General features: G+C 38.3%; 1 protein-coding gene across 1 annotated transcript in view; it reads left to right on the top strand.

Annotated features, from left to right (window-relative positions):
* The window catches only part of SPON1 (spondin 1), a 187,619-nt gene extending 173,161 nt beyond the window's left edge, over window positions 1-14,458 (top strand). Inside the window, exons 8-16 of the mRNA XM_051622213.1 lie at window positions 6,392-6,593; window positions 7,655-7,795; window positions 8,158-8,233; window positions 8,658-8,840; window positions 9,171-9,341; window positions 9,456-9,623; window positions 10,616-10,780; window positions 12,336-12,599; window positions 13,451-14,458. Of these exons, the coding sequence (XP_051478173.1) occupies window positions 6,392-6,593; window positions 7,655-7,795; window positions 8,158-8,233; window positions 8,658-8,840; window positions 9,171-9,341; window positions 9,456-9,623; window positions 10,616-10,780; window positions 12,336-12,599; window positions 13,451-13,614 (1,534 nt within the window). The 3' untranslated portion in view covers window positions 13,615-14,458. The remainder of the gene's footprint in view (window positions 1-6,391; window positions 6,594-7,654; window positions 7,796-8,157; window positions 8,234-8,657; window positions 8,841-9,170; window positions 9,342-9,455; window positions 9,624-10,615; window positions 10,781-12,335; window positions 12,600-13,450) is intronic.
* Window positions 14,459-16,361: the final 1,903 nt, after the last annotated feature.

A 16,361-nucleotide genomic window follows, 5' to 3' on the forward strand; every position in this document is an offset into this window, starting at 1 on the left:
CTTTGGCTTTGTAGTCAGATTGGCCTAGATAAAACACAGTAATGCCATATATTGCAAAAGGATTTCTGAAACATGGTTTCATTGTAAATGCACAGCAAGTGATCTAAGACATGACATGGAGCTATTCTAAACAGGAGCAAATGTTGCCAGCACCGTGTGGGAAAACCACACCTAACTGGTGTGTGACAACCTGCGAAGAACACACCAAAAAATCAGCTGTTTTCAGAAACTGCAATCCTAACTTGAGATATCTGAAATTTTTTTTAGTGAGGAAAGTCTTTTCACATTTGTTAATCATAGTGTCAGGGTATCACCATTGCCATTCTGAAGGTGTTAAAAATATAACTGGTATATTAAAGAAATAATGTATCATTATTATCTCACGTAGCATTCCAGATATGTTTAGATGACAATATGGAAGTGTCTGAAGGATGAACTTCACAAAGTCCCTTCCTTTTGTAATGCTTTTAAAAAATATTCAGATTAATGGTATTTTAGAACAGCATTTATGCTGATTAGTGGTTTTAAGGTAAATTGTAATGATGTAATCCCTTAGCTGTGTATGCTATTACATACCCATCTCTTTTAGCTGGTTATAGGCAACATTCTCATTTTTAAGAGGAAAGAAGGAAGTTGTTATGCAGGTCTTTTTGTTGTCCAAATGATAAAGGTGTAAGAATTTGTTGTGGCTTTCTTTTTTCTTTCATTATGAAATTAAAAAGCCAACTCTTACTGTCACCTCCTCCAATTTTCTGCTCAGACACAACAACAGCTTGGCATTAAAGTGCATTTCATATGGATGTCAGTCAAATGTCATTGTCTCAATGTTCATTTTACTGTAGTTTTATTTTCCCTGGCTCTTTTGGGCCATGCACATGTTCAAGCTATTCATTAGATGAAATGCTTACCCACCCTGTGAAGGATTCTCACTCTCCTTCTGTACAGCTCTGAAATTCTGATTTTATGTTCAGGTGTTCATGCCTGCACATAAACTTTGTTGCCCATGTAATGGTCTTAATTCTTTTGCACCACTTCATTAATGGTTTTCTTAAAAATATGTCATCTAAATATGTAATCTAAGCTGTTGTATTAGTTGCAGGCTTCTAGCATAGTATTTTCCATACAATTTTGTTTCTTTGAAATCAGTGAAGTTTTCAGGATGTTGTGCTTTAAAGTTTATTGAACAAAACAGATGTTGTGTAGGTGCTGCTAGTAGGCAGGAGGTGCAGAGTTGGAAGTTCAAGGGTGTGAAGTGTGTTTCCATGCTCATAATGTTATTTGTATCAATAGCAAAAAGTTCTAAAGATGAATAAAGAAGAGTGCTCATCCTGGAAAGTGATATAGCATTTGTGATATAGCATAAGCCTCCAAAAGTAAGGATGTCAGTTTTGCTAACTAGAGGTATAATAGGCATTTTTTCAATTAGGGAAATATATATAATTTCCCTAATTATATATAAAATAATATAATAAGCATTAATTAGGGAAATTTACTGTTTCCCTAAAATATGCAGTTTTCATGGTCTATGTAAACAACTCATCTCTTATCTTAACAAAAAAAAGTGTTTTCACATCACCAGCACGATCTAGAACTGACACTAAACCAGTGGCAATGTGGTGCACAATACTCTCAACTACCTACCACCAATCAGACTGGGACTGGCTTCTCTTTTGTTTGCACTTTTTCTTCCTAACTAAAAAGGCTTCTACTTTGTCCTTAGCACAAGTGAGAGCAGATCCTGGTATACCCAAACAAATCTAGTATCCAGACCCTAATAACAGGCTTATGATGATTATACCTTAATACAGCTCTGAAGAAACCTGGAGAGGTTTAAGCCATTTCAAACTACCATATGCTCCATGTTGTTATTAAACCCATGAAATCAATCAGATTATTTTTCCAAGCATAAAATATCTATGACTACCTGAATTAGAGTTTGATTTCAAACAGCTATCATCCCAGCTACCATTCTGTGCTCTCCTGTTTTCTTTAATGTACCCACTTAATCACAACATCATTTCTTACCCACACCCAAAGTCAGAACTTGGTTAACCATGAAGCACTGTACAAATTCAATATTTCAGAAGATGTTTCAGGCTGTTGGCTTTTCCTCCATTGCTGCATAACAAGCATCTAATACATTGTTTTAATTTATTTGAAAAAAATACTTGCATTTGTGCTGCCATAGCTAGAATCACTTCCAGAAGCCAGCCTGGAGAGTGGCAGGAGACTCTCTGCACTACACTGCACTTTGCAGTGGAAATACAGCTGATCTTCATGTTCAGATCCGTCCTTTTATAATAGGCTTTTGTGTTGCTGGAAAAGTCTATATGCACGTGAGGCAAATGGCTTTCTTGTACCAGTATAGTGCACATAGCATCTAGTAGGAAAATTCACATTGATTCCAGTGGTACAAACTCAGCCCTATCAACAGCCTCATTTGTTGAGCTAGTTAGTACCAGAAAGGCAAGATTAGTACATGCTTGGGCTCCTCTTTTTTCTACTTCTTTTACTCGTATGCTAATCAAATATTAAACCAAAAGTAACCTCAGAGTTTTATTCTGCAAAATATTTTTTTATATATATATTTGCTATTTCTATCTAGTAACTCTACACAACCAACTTCCCTACATGTGCCCTAGTAACTTTTACAGGGATATCAATAAGACACAACAGTATTGATGCAACACCCAAAAATATGTCATGCAGCAAGTTGAGTTTTCTGTTGGTTTGTCAAAGGCTTTCTTAACACACACCCCCCACGCACAACCCTGTATCCCCAGCAGTGATAGCAACCAGATTGTCACTTAGGGAGAAAAACTTGTAAAGCAAAATAATGTTTGTGCTCTTCTAACCTTAAAAAAAACCAAAACCAAACAAAGCAAGCAAACAAACAAAAACCCAAAACAAAAAACCTGGTGAATAAAAGAGCATTTTCACATGCTGCTCAGCATATGGCATCCCTGTAGCTGGAGATCCAAATCATGGTAACAAAATGAAAATAAAATAAAAATTGAGAAAATTGAAAACATTCAGATGCAGGACACCATCTAGTACTGTGCTTTACTCTAGACTATGTGACAAGAGTTGTCACCAGGCTGATCAGGCTCACAGTGGCAAAGTGCTGTCAGCCAACAGAAGCAGGATTCCCCAGCCATTTGGTACTCCCAAGGTTGTCACCTAGAACTTACCTCATATTTAGGATTTGCTTTGTAACTTGTATTCATCACTGTTTTTATGCATGTACCTGTGTAGGGAAAGGAAAAGGAAAGCATTTGTCTCTTACAGCAACTTCACATCACTTACAAACTAAAGGCTTTTCCTGTGACCATTACCAAACATGCTCAGCCTTTTGCAGAACACTTACTTAAAATTTAAAAGCCTTAAAATGGCAATATATTCTTGTATTGAAAGCAGAGATAAGGCAGATGGTCTACATTCCTATTTTATCTGGTGCATCAACTACAGAAATGGAAAAGATCAGTTTTAGGGCACACTTGAGTACATTTTTACACTGGTTTCCTTCAGAAAGATCCACAGGCCAATATCAGGACACTCGAGCCAGATATAGTGTTGAAGTATGCGTGGAAGGATTTAGGTTCCTGCCAGCTTCATAAATTCATCCTTCATGTGGATACTGGAAACATATGCTGAGGTGGCAGTTATAAACTGTGCCTTAAATCAGCCCACTTCACTTCCTTAATTACAGCAGCTCAAGGACTGTGAATGTTGAATGTTGGGCAACATGATCCAATTGTGCTTCAAAGTTGTATGCATCCTGCTTACAAGTATCCACAAAGAAATTAGTTAATAGAATAAAGTAGCAAGTGCAATGAATACATTTTTATGATAACACCTATTAAAATACTTCATTCTTAAACCTGCATATAAGAATTTTACAATATCCAAACTAGCATGTTGTGCTGCACCACAGACAAAGTTTATGTGCGTGTCTGCGCTAGAGTGGAGGGAGAGAAGAAAACTTGCCCATTTCATCCTCTATTAATTGTTATATTTCTGTCTTAGACAGTTATGGAATAAAACACAGTAAAATGGCCACAAAAATAACTGTCTTAAATTAGGAGCAGAAGATAACGTAATTTTTGTGAAGTGCTCTGAAACTGGAAAATTATGGGAGGCTCAGTGTTACTGATACAATTTAACACATCCAAAGGCTTGTAGCAAAGAGTATCTCCTACTAAAGTGTTTCTTTACACATTTTCAATATTGATATAATTTTAAAACAGAATTAATGTAGATTTATGTTAATAACATGTTTAATATTTACTTGCCTAACAAAGCATTCACAGCCGTAATTGTACATGTCTATCACAAGCATAACAGGTGACAAAAATTTTCCATTACAACGGGTCTAAAGTAGTAAAGGGATTTCCAACCCTCTGCCTTTAAATGGTGCAAGTGTGGCTGCCTCTCTTGTGTCACCTGAGGGCGTGTGTGCACCCAGCATTGAAACCTGCTGTCACACAACACAGACCAACCAACAGCAGTACCAGCTCAGGGCCAGACCCAGTAGTGAGCAGTTCCACTCTGCCCTTGCTTTTCCCCTGAAAGAGCTGACCTGTGTTTGTAGACTGCAATGTCCACATTAGACATATTCTTAACGTCACACAAACACACAACTCTGTTATTTCTATTGTGTCCTGTTAGATTTCTGCTGTGCATTTTTTCAAAATATAAAATTCCTGTAGGAAATTCTATGAAATCCTTATGATGCAGTAAATCCTTTAACTAATTGAAGTCAGCTAGCAGACTTGTTTCAGAATAATCACTGCTATGTACTTGAAAAATGTATCAGGATACTGTATTCACAGAGCAAAGTTGATACTGTTAGTCATTATTTTATTACTTTACATTAGACAAATTGTTGCATTGAAATCAGAGTCCTATCTGTCATGGAAAAAAAAAAACCAAAACCAATAAAAACTCATTTTAACCTCTTTTTGGGAAAGGTAGGATTAATGTCATCAAACTTAGAAACTCTTCTACTCAGCGTCTTTAATTCAATGTAAGACAGTTTACACAGTAAGAAACGACTTCTGAAGACTCTGGAATAGAAGTGGCCGGAACATTTTACCCAGTGGCAAGTGCCTGCTTCTGCAGCTTGCCTCTTGAAGGGGAACTAGGTATACTAAGTTAGACATCTTACATTTGAAACTGCATGGTAAGTACTCAAAATCATTGTCTTTGGGCTGCTCTCTTTTTTCTAATGTGCTGAGAATGCTATGACCCGGAATAAATACACAAATGAAATGCCGTGTTTTTACAGAGACATAAGAATTTATAGGAAGAATAAACTCCCTATGTCTAGAGAAGAACTGTGTATGTGCATTATCTATCTATACAGCTACTTAACCCAGAAAGGGAAGATGAGTAATACTGTGAAAACCCCTTTTACATTAAGAATAAACATGTCAGATGCTCACAAAGCATGTTTTGGCATAAAACAAAACAAAAAGAACCCACCAACCCCCAACTTAACACTGTATTGATCCAAGTCCTGTAACTGAAGAAAATTTGGGTGGACATCAGGCCAGAATTTGCTAAGGCAGAATTGCCAAAATCATACTTTAAATAACTCCACATTTGTTGTTGCTCATGAAAAAGATGCCATGAAGAGGATGGGCTTTTCATCTGTGAACAGAAACCTCCAGTTCAGGCCTGATTGTTTTTTCTGTTTGCATAGGAATGTGATAGTTGCCCATCAGCATCTCAAAGCACTGCATGATTCAGCATGATTCCTTCCTCAGGGAATGGCTGAACGGCTGACAAAGGCTGGATGAATAGAGGCATTTTCACATACACTGGCAGAAACCTGCAAAAGTCTTGGCTGAACTCTCTAGTGCTGGCAAGGGCCATTAATCTCTCACTTACATGAGCACTAAAACTGTACTAATTAGTGCTTTTTTTTTTTTCTCACAGACACACACACACACACAGTAGTACTTATAAGCACTTTTGGCACTGGAATTTCTATTGTCTTGGGGGGGACACACAAAAATATTCCAGCAACAAAACCTCTGGGCATTTCCTTGCTATTTCAATTCAAATTTTCTAAGTATTGTGACAGATTTTTAATTATTAAAAAACTAAGACCGAGGCATACTGCTGCAGCTCTGTGTTGCTACAACTTTCTCTCAGCCATTACCTTGTATATGTTACTGAATGAAGTCAAAGCAGTTTCTCAGGTGGTGCGTGGAGACTGAAATTGAAGTGCTGAGTAGGAGCTCTGGTCCTTTCTGGCTCCTCCATCCCTACATAGCAGCCGGTGTCACGCCAGTGTTCTGGATTTCCCAGTTTGAAGCACCAGCTTCATTGCTCTCTAACAGCAAACTTGAATTCAGTTAACAGCCTTCCTGTGGCCAATTTGCAGGAGAGCTGCTCCCTCTGCTGAGTTTTCTGTCGATCGTCACCGGCACCTGATGTCCTTCCTCACCATGCTTGGCCCCAGCCCGGACTGGAACGTGGGTTTGTCTGCTGAAGACCTCTGTACCAAGGACTGTGGCTGGGTTCAGAAAGTCGTCCAGGATTTAATTCCCTGGGATGCTGGCACAGACAGTGGTGTAACTTATGAGGTATGTGAGCTATTTATAATACATGCAGAAGCTAAACTTTACCTTAAAGCAGTGAAGAATGAAAGCTACTGGATGCCTGGTAACACCATATATACCTTTATACTACTCTAACAAAAAAATTTGTTATAATGAATTAAAAGTAATTTAGATAGATGCTAGCTACAGTAACTGTCAGTTGTTGTGACTGAATTCCCTGAGCATTATTATTAATGATATAATATTGCATTGGCCTGGGATACTATATTCACCTATTGAATAAATGGACTGATTGCTCAAAAGTGAGCTTTAAGGTGTCCCAGCCCCTTGATACAAACCTGTGTGCCATCAGCAGTCACATCACCTTGAGTTTATTACTCTTTCAACCCAATGCCAACTATTTTGCTTGGCATGGAAAACTTAACTATTCCTTACAGCAGGGACTGAAACTCTCTCACTAGGAGACTCTACAATCATCCATTTTCTCTGTCTCCATCACTCTCTCAGTCTAGGAAGAGATTCACATCATCCTCGGGTAAAGTCCTTTGTTTGACCAAAGGAGTTACATCAAATTACTGACTTGGTTAGGTTTCCATAGGTGACAAGTGTCTACACAAACTGCAGAGACAGCTGAAGTTAGGCAAGATCAGTCACATCCTGAAATACCATGCATATTCCACATATGCAACATACCACACACTTTCAGATGACAGAAGCTGGTTTGTGGTTTTAATTCAGATCCAGTCTCTTTAGAACCTAAGGAATTTCTTCAATTATAATGCAGTTCTGCAAGCATATTAAATGGTTTTTTTTAATTAACGTAGTTATCTGAGCATCTAACAGAGCATACATCTTATTGTGAACCCAGCTTCAGGGATGAATCCTGAAGTGTTAGAAAAGTGCTTCCTAAAACAAACAAATAAACAAACATATAGAACCACCTTACCATTAAGTATGAACGTGCCCAGTTAATCTTACATTGGAATCTCCACATTTAGAACTTTGGAGAAGTTTCAATTCCTGCAGATTGATTAAAAAATAATTTATTTTTAAACATTTTTTTCTTTTCATTATTATTATTGCAGTCTCCTAACAAACCTACAGTTCCTCAAGAGAAGATCAGACCACTTACAAGTTTAGATCATCCTCAAAGTCCATTTTATGACCCAGAAGGAGGATCTATCAAGCTGGTAGCCAGAGTTGTCATCGAGAGAATTGCACGCAAGGTATAATAAATAAAATTCTCAAGCAAGCAAAAAACCCCACTTCATAAACTAAAAAATAACCCTTTCTCTCCCCTTTTCCCCCAAAATCTACACTCCTACCCACAACAAAGGTAATGGCAGAAAATAACCAAGACTGTGTCTTAAATTTAAAACTGCTTTAAGGTATTATTTCTCCTTCTTCTGGTAATTACTGCAGCTACTTAATTGGGGATTTTTATTAATCTTTTTAATGTGCATAGGAGTTAGAAGAGAACAATTGCTGCAGATGCAATAGTGCCTCCCAGTAAACCATTTTAGCCCCTCTCACTGTGTACACACACATGAGTTTCCTGTATCCAATCTCCACAACAATCTCTTTGCAGGGGGAGCAATGCAATATCGTGCCTGATAACATAGATGATATTGTGGCAGATCTAGCACCAGAGGAAAAAGAAGAAGGTACTTTTAAATTAGTTTGTTCTGTATTCATTTATTTTTTGTTCCATCCACCACTATCATTTCTAGATTAAGTACAAAACTGACTTAGGAGCAAAACTCTCACTGAGTGCCAAAAAGTGTTTTAGGTTTTCATCTTTTCTGGTATTTACTATTAGCCTTCCCTTATACAGCAAAGAAATTGCATGTATACCTGGAAGACAGCAATAACAATAAAAGTAATAAAATAGAGAAGCCTTTGGGGGTTCTAATAAAAATTATTATTTTAAAATGAAAGTTGGCAATTGGTATTTTTTCTTTTTTTCTTTTGGGCTTGTATGGAGGACATAGAATGAGGAGGAAAGAATGTAGCATGTAAAGTAGTCATGAGCCAAGGAAAGAGAAATAAATAGGAGACTTAACATTTACTGATTTTCTTACTTTTTAGATGACACCCCTGAGACCTGCATATATTCAAACTGGTCCCCATGGTCAGCCTGCAGCTCTTCTACCTGTGAAAAGGGCAAGAGGATGAGGCAGAGAATGCTTAAAGCTCAGCTGGACCTCAGTGTTCCCTGTCCAGATACACAAGATTTTCAGCCGTGCATGGGCCCAGGCTGCAGTGATGAAGGTAATCAAGAATAAAGGGTGAAGAACACCCTGTAGGGTTTACTTTTTCCTTAAAGGTCTTAAAGCTGTTTGTTGCTCTATGACTTGGTTTATGGCAAACAGAGGAAAAATTGCTGAAGAGTACAGTTGAAGCTGTCTCTGGTCAATTCTGCAGTTCATCTGAGTCGGTGCATGAAGTACACAGAAACATAAAGGAAAGGAACAGAGCAAGCAACAGGGAAGGGAGCATGGGAGAGGCAGCATAAAAATGACACTGCACACAAATGGACAGCTACAGATTTATCAGCAGTTATGTTAACATTAGCAATTTAAATGGTTCTCTGTATTTTAGATGGTTCCACTTGCATGATGTCTGACTGGATTACATGGTCCCCCTGTAGTGTATCCTGTGGGATGGGAACGCGATCTAGAGAGAGATATGTAAAACAATTCCCTGAAGATGGCTCTATGTGCAAAGTGCCTACTGAAGAGACTGAGAAATGTATTGTAAATGAGGAGTGTTGTAAGTATTTTATTCAGCTTTGTAAATCCAGCCAACTGCTGGAGCACGCTCCGAAAAGATGTTTTATTACATGAGCTCTGCTACTGAATGATTTTCTCTGCTCATTTTGAATAGCCCCTAGCAGCTGCCTTGTCACTGAATGGGGAGAGTGGGATGAATGCAGTGCTAGCTGTGGCACGGGGATGAAGAGACGACACAGAATGATCAAGATGACTCCTGCTGATGGATCCATGTGCAAGGCAGAAACTACAGAGGCAGAGAAATGCATGATGCCTGAATGCCGTAAGTGCCCATGAGTTTCTCTCCTCTCCTACAGAGAGGCAGCATTTCTGACACATTGCTCCATCACAAAAACAGAATAACTAAGCCAGAAGCAGTGTTGTTTTGTCATGTTCTTCTTAAAATTAGACACCGTAAGGACTGTGTATTAAGTACCATGTTCACCAACAGAATGATAGTCTCAGTACATAATGTTCACTGTATTACCCATAGAGTGATGTGTATATTAGCAAGTCATACATAAGCAACTCTAATTTATGGGGCATGAGGTATAATTAATAAGGCTAGAATAAAACAGAGCCTTCTCCCTTTAGCCCATGAACAGCTGAGAAACTGAGGTGCTCCTTTCATGCAGTCATTCTTCTCCTTACATTGCCTATTAACAATTTTAATTTCTTAAGAAATATTATGATTTTCATCACAGACAGAAATAATTTAAAGAAGATTTTTGGTAGATAAAATGTGGAAGTAACTCATTTTAGACTATATCTGTTTGACTTCCAGTTGTCCACTGCAACAATCCAGGTTTTTTTAAAGGAGTTGTGATTGAAATATACCTTCTTGAGCTATGTAGTCCCCAAAAGCACTGGGTCTGCAGTTATGCTCTTTTCTTGTTTTGCACTTATCTGGTAGAACAGGGGCCAGTCCATCCTTGGCTAAATCAGCAAAAAGACACCACTCTTGTTTTGCTGGCTTGAAAGGCATTTTGTTTAGTCTTATGTAGGGGAAGACAAGATCAACCATTCCCCACAGGTATAGAAATAGCAAAGAAAAGGCATTAAAACCAAGCAAACCTTTCAATTTATTTTAGTGTTTTCTGAACTTCAGAAGCATAATTCAGCTTTATGATTTATTTTATCCAAAGCGGCAAAAAAATATACTTGGTTGATGACAGATAAAACATAGTCCACTTTCTACCTGCCTGATTTTCAAAATGTATACCTTTGTAATTTATGCATAACAGGAATTTGTTACCTTTTTATTTTTTCCATTAGATACCATCCCCTGCCTACTCTCTCCCTGGTCTGAATGGAGTGACTGCAGCGTGACATGCGGGAAGGGAATGCGAACCCGGCAAAGGATGCTGAAATCTGCTGCTGAGCTTGGAGACTGCAACGAGGAGCTGGAACAAGCAGAAAAATGCATGTTGCCTGAGTGCCGTAAGTGTGGGCAGCTCGCTGGAAAAAGGAGGCTAACTACATGTGTTGCAGTCCATGGGTCAAAACTACCACCATTTTCAGTATTGGTTCTAAGATGCTTGCAACAGTTCTTTTATCTGAGAAAAGTTATGGACAATTACTTCCTGCTTGCCTTTGGTTATGAAATATAATTTGAAAATCTTAGATAAATGCTCTCTGCAATCAGGAATGCTGTAGACTGCTTTCTGGTTCTGACCAGGGGTCTACAACTGGCAAGAGAAGTAATTGCCTCCATAAATTTTGTAAGCAAATGACCCAGTCCTCTCTTGCTCTGATTCTCGTTTTCCATCCCTGTATTACACCTAAGTCCTACCTACAGGGGAATCAGTAATATTGGATTTTTATCATCTGTGTATTTTTCTTAATTATTGTTTTTTAAAGTATTAGTGTGTACTTTTGGCTACTGAGAGCTGGACTCTGATCATGTCCTAATTTCAGCTTGCCTTATTCAGCTCTATACTGATTATCTATATTGCTTTGGGTATATGGTTTCTCCATATTTAACATGACACCTTAAGTTTAGGCAACTGTCTGTGCACTTCTACATAGCAAATAAGTCAGAATTTTAAACCCTATTTTTTATTCAAATGTAAAATGGGTGCTTGTAAAGAAGGAAGGAAGAAAAGAGGGAGGGAGGAAGAGAGGGAGAGAGGATTTAAATCACCTGTGTGGTTCTTTTAGCTCACAGAAAGTGCACAAAAGAGGTTCCACCTTTGATAAATCTCTGAACTGAACAGTAGCCTTTTTACTGATCTACATTCCTTTGCAACCTGCTCATATGTGAGCCAGTGGATGGTGTGGAGACAACTGCCTTAATTTTTTTGTCTTTCTCCACTAAAATCCCCCACTTCTTAGGTGGTGCAAATTTCTAGTTGCTTTTCAGTCTTTGTGAAGTGAGACAGTCTAAGGCACTGCTAGTGAATAAGAAATTATTGCTTTTACTGTCCTGTTGCCAGCTGGTTTATGAGGCTTTATAACTAATTACATTATTTTTCACAGTAAGTATTGGCTAGAAAAGGTTTTTACACTGTAATTTGCTAATTCAGCTTTCCTTAAATAATGTGAAATATCATTTTGACTATTATTCAGTAGGGCTGTGAGTTTTAAGCAGTGCTAAAAAGACCAAGAGTTTTAAGACATAATGGTATTAATGAATCTTGCTTATTGCGTAACACTACCAGTAAAGCAAGGCTTAGATCTCAGAGGTGTCAGACTCTTTGTAAATATAACTCAATTTTAACAGCTTTTCATTATAAAACAGATGTATGGGTGTACAGAAAGGAAAATTGAAGAAGGCACAGGAGAATTGTATGGGGGTTTTTTGGAATTTCAGTGATCTGCCAGCACCACTCTTGAAAAAGAAATGTAGCCTCACAAAATACACTGAAAAGACTGGAGACTTCAGTTGAATTCCTGTATTTATAATGTAAAAACTCATTAGGCACATCTGTCTGTTTCTTCTTGACCTTATGTTTAAATCTCAGTACTTCTGTGTGTTATTTCTCATTCTTTGCAGCCATCGACTGTGAACTAACAGAGTGGTCCCAGTGGTCCGAATGCAACACCTCATGTGGAAAGGGCCATATGATCAGGACAAGAATGATTAAAATAGAGCCACAGTTTGGTGGAACAGCATGCCCAGAAACTGTCCAACGTACAAAATGTCGACTAAGGAAATGCCTGAGAGGCCCAGGTATGGAAAAAAGGCGCTGGAAAGAGGCCCGGGAGAAAAGGAGAAGTGAACAAGCAAAAAAAAATACAGATAGTGAGCAGTATCCAGGTGAGTGTGAAACCATCATTTAGTATGTTCATGTCTGTTTGTCTTTTCTGCATAACAGGAGTTTGTGAGCAGCTCTGCTTGGTGCTGCAAGAACATTTTCAGCATTTCAGTCTCGGGAGGGTTTTAGCCATCAAGTAAAGCAGAGCTGCTTTTGGTGTTTGCCTGTCACCAGAAACATGTGCCCTAAATTTAGGGCACAATGGAGAAAGGCTCACATTTGTCCACGTCCCATCTCTGAGATACTTTAGCTTCTTCCCTACAAAGTGCGGAATTTGAAGAAAATCTAGAATTTACACCTGGCAAAGGACTGGATGCAGTTTCTGCAGATCTGGGTGATAATCTTTGCATCCAGTTACCTTTGAACTCTGGAAGTATTTGTTCCTGGATCAGATGCTGAATTTCAAAACTGCTTTCCACCTCAATAACCTGATTCAGACTCAGGCTGCTCTGAGAGATCTGCTCAGATTGCTTTTTCAGTAAGGGACAGTATAATTAAGCACTGATACCACAAATAAATAAAACATATTAAATAGTGGTATAGTTTATATTTTTCCAACATAAATTACTGCTAAATTGAGGTCCATGCTTGTCTGACATGTAACACTTTCTTAATTTTCTCTGTGTTTTATAATGTAGACAGTAAATTTCTTTTTAATACATTGTTTCAGTGTTTGACAAATGCTCCTTGATTATACTTAACTTGGGTTTCTTAATTGCTGCTATAATACACTAGGCAATATGCTACCTTAGATTCAAAAGCTATGTGCACACATGCATAGGGATACACATATTGAGATATGCAGGTAAGACTGAAATACTAACAACTTAATTGAATGACTTATTTTTTTCAGTTTGTAGGCTGAAACCATGGACTGCTTGGACAGAATGTTCTACACTCTGTGGAGGGGGAATTCAGGAGCGCTATATGATGGTAAAGAAGAGGTCCAAAAGTACTCAGTTTACTAGCTGCAAAGACAAAAAGGAGCTAAGAGCATGTAATGTTCATCCTTGTTAACAAAACACAAGGCTTCCAAGTGATGCACTCTGAGCTAAATGGAAAGTCAACCTTGGTTTGGTTTTTAAAACAACAACAACAAAAATATAAAGTGTATATTAGTTTTCATTTTTGCAGTGTGGTTTGCTTATTAGTCTTGCTGGTGCAAGAAATATATTTTATAAATATTTCCTCACAGATTTATGCTGAGAGTAAATCTTTGGTACTCCAGCCAGCCCTTAATGCATAAAAATAGACATTATGAGACATTTAACTAAAATACAGACTGTGGACATGGAATAGCCATATAGAAATACTACATGTAAAGACATGGGATGCATGCATATTAACAAAACTAAGTTAAACTGAAGTGTTTTGTATGTAGGAGGATTTCTCTCTTGATTTGATTTTGAAAACCCAAAGCAGTGCCTACGTGATTACACAACGATGCCAAGGAGTAATTTCAGTAATGCTGGTTCAATAATATTAAAGGTGCATGTTTATCTTTTTTAACTATTGGCTTAGGCTGACAGTTACAGTAATTGTCCTATATACTTTTCTTCAAATGGATGCTATGGTCCCTGCAAAATGGTCTTCCTTTCTTTAAAACTTAAAAAGGAAATAATTTGTTCTGCTCAGTAGTGATAGCTGCCCACCACATAGACACACAACAGCACACAAAGAAAATGTGTCAATTTCATAACATATCTAGGTGCCATAGTTTGTATTTGGTCTATCCACTGCCTCTCAAAATGAATACAGAACTAACAGGAATCGGTCCAGACATGGAGAGTTGTGACAGCTGTGTCACAGAAAAACTTCCACGTGAGAGGCACTATAAATTAGATTAACTTTTGCAAGCAAAGAGAGAAAGAAGTTTATAATATAGTAAAAATGGTATAGAAAAGATGAGACAAGTTGTCATACATTCCTTAGAAGAAAGGCAAGAGAGCCTATGAAAGGAAACAATTAAAACCTTTTAAAATATTAATTACAGTTTGACACAAGAATGTATTTACAGCAGTGTCATTCATGGGATTTTACTCGGAGTACAGGAGGATCTAAAACTTACTAAACTTGTGATAAGTACTCATTTTTAGATACACGAGCCAGGATAAACATCTTCCCTGACCACCTGAGTGCTCAACAAACTGTCTGAAATCAGGAAATAGCTCCTCAGACTTCTACTTGTTCTTGCTATTTTACACCATCTCCTGCAGAGTTTAGCTCTTATCCCAACATGTAACTAGGTATAGGACCAGCAAGACCTTCGGCTTCACTAGCTACTGGAATATAATACTGTCCTGCAAGTTTAACAATTTAACATTAAACATGAGATATGAAGGTGATGGGTTATCCTTGGTCCAGGAAAGGCAGCATACACCAATGTCTCTACATAAGTAATAACAATGCACTGAAAATAAAGACTGTTGATGCTGACTCTTAAAACATGCTTAAGAGAAATGAATGGAGAAAAAACCTATTTTATAGTCTCTTTAAACTAGCCCTAAGTAACGTGCCTACTTTCTTAAGACTTGGTCACAATCCTGAGAACCAACCACCCAGGTTTTAAGTGTCACATTTGATGTGAACCACAACCCACTGAGGCTCTTCAACTTCGCCATCCCTAACCCGGGAATCCTCTCGTTACCTCCCTGTACCTGAATGGGCTGGGTGGGCTGGTTGCATTACCCTGGGGTGTTTTTCTTCTTCCTTGCTCCACTGAACACTGCAATGGCTGCTCAGGACTTTCCACAGCTGTCACATCCCACGCCCCTCAAGGTATCTTACTGCTTTTTTAAGACCTGGAATGAAAGAAGAGCCAGGGAAATAATGGAACCTACTGCTGTGTTAAGCCTCTCCCGCTGCTGCTAAAAATGGGTGCAAGCCCTTAGTAAACCAAAGCAGGAGAAAACAAAACAAAACAACAAAACACCCACAAGGTTTAATGCTAAAACCAAACATTTTACAGTTTGCACAGCTTGGCTCATTTAATAGTATTAATACAGATAGTTTGCCTCCTTGTGCCTGTTGGAAGCTTCTGCAGTTCATGTCCCTATTGCACTGTCATTACACACAGCGTAGCAGCCAGGCAGTCCCTAAGTCATGCATTTATGACCCTACCTTGCACATTATCCTTTTTATGACCCACCCCCCCTCACACCCCACAAACAACAAAACAGCAGTGGAATGATATAGATACAGGGGAAGTGACCAGCTGAGCACATTAGAGGTGAAAACACAGATGGTTGCAGAGGAGGGGTGCAGAGAATAATGCCAGGCAGAGCTCCAGAGACAATCCAGACCTGTCACCCACCTTGCTGAGCTGCTCATGCTGAGTCAATCCCAGCTGAGATGAACCATTCAAGTCTAACCTTTGACCATGAAATGTGTGACAGAGGGGTTTTTATAGGCTTGGATCTGTGAGAGTTCGGGGCAGAGGGAGCAGAAGAAGGAAGTTTCTCCTCAATGGAAAAAAAATATGCTACGCATTTATGGACTATATTTTATCTCATCAACCCTTACCACTTCTTCAAGCTAATCTTGCAAAACCATGCTTGTTTCTTAAAGAATCAGTTAATAACAATGCTAAGTAAAGCAAGTTGTTTTCTCTTTTAATTTTTCCCTTTGCCAAAGGCTCCATAGTCCAAATGCATCTTTAGGTATGTAGGATATACACAACATCTTTTTGAACATGCCCACAAAATTATCCATTACAACAATCTGGCGTTCCTTTCACTGTGGTTCTTACTAATTTGATTTCCTTT

Source organism: Apus apus, chromosome 5 (assembly GCF_020740795.1).
Source record: "Apus apus isolate bApuApu2 chromosome 5, bApuApu2.pri.cur, whole genome shotgun sequence".
Classification (NCBI taxonomy): Eukaryota; Metazoa; Chordata; class Aves; order Apodiformes; family Apodidae; genus Apus; species Apus apus.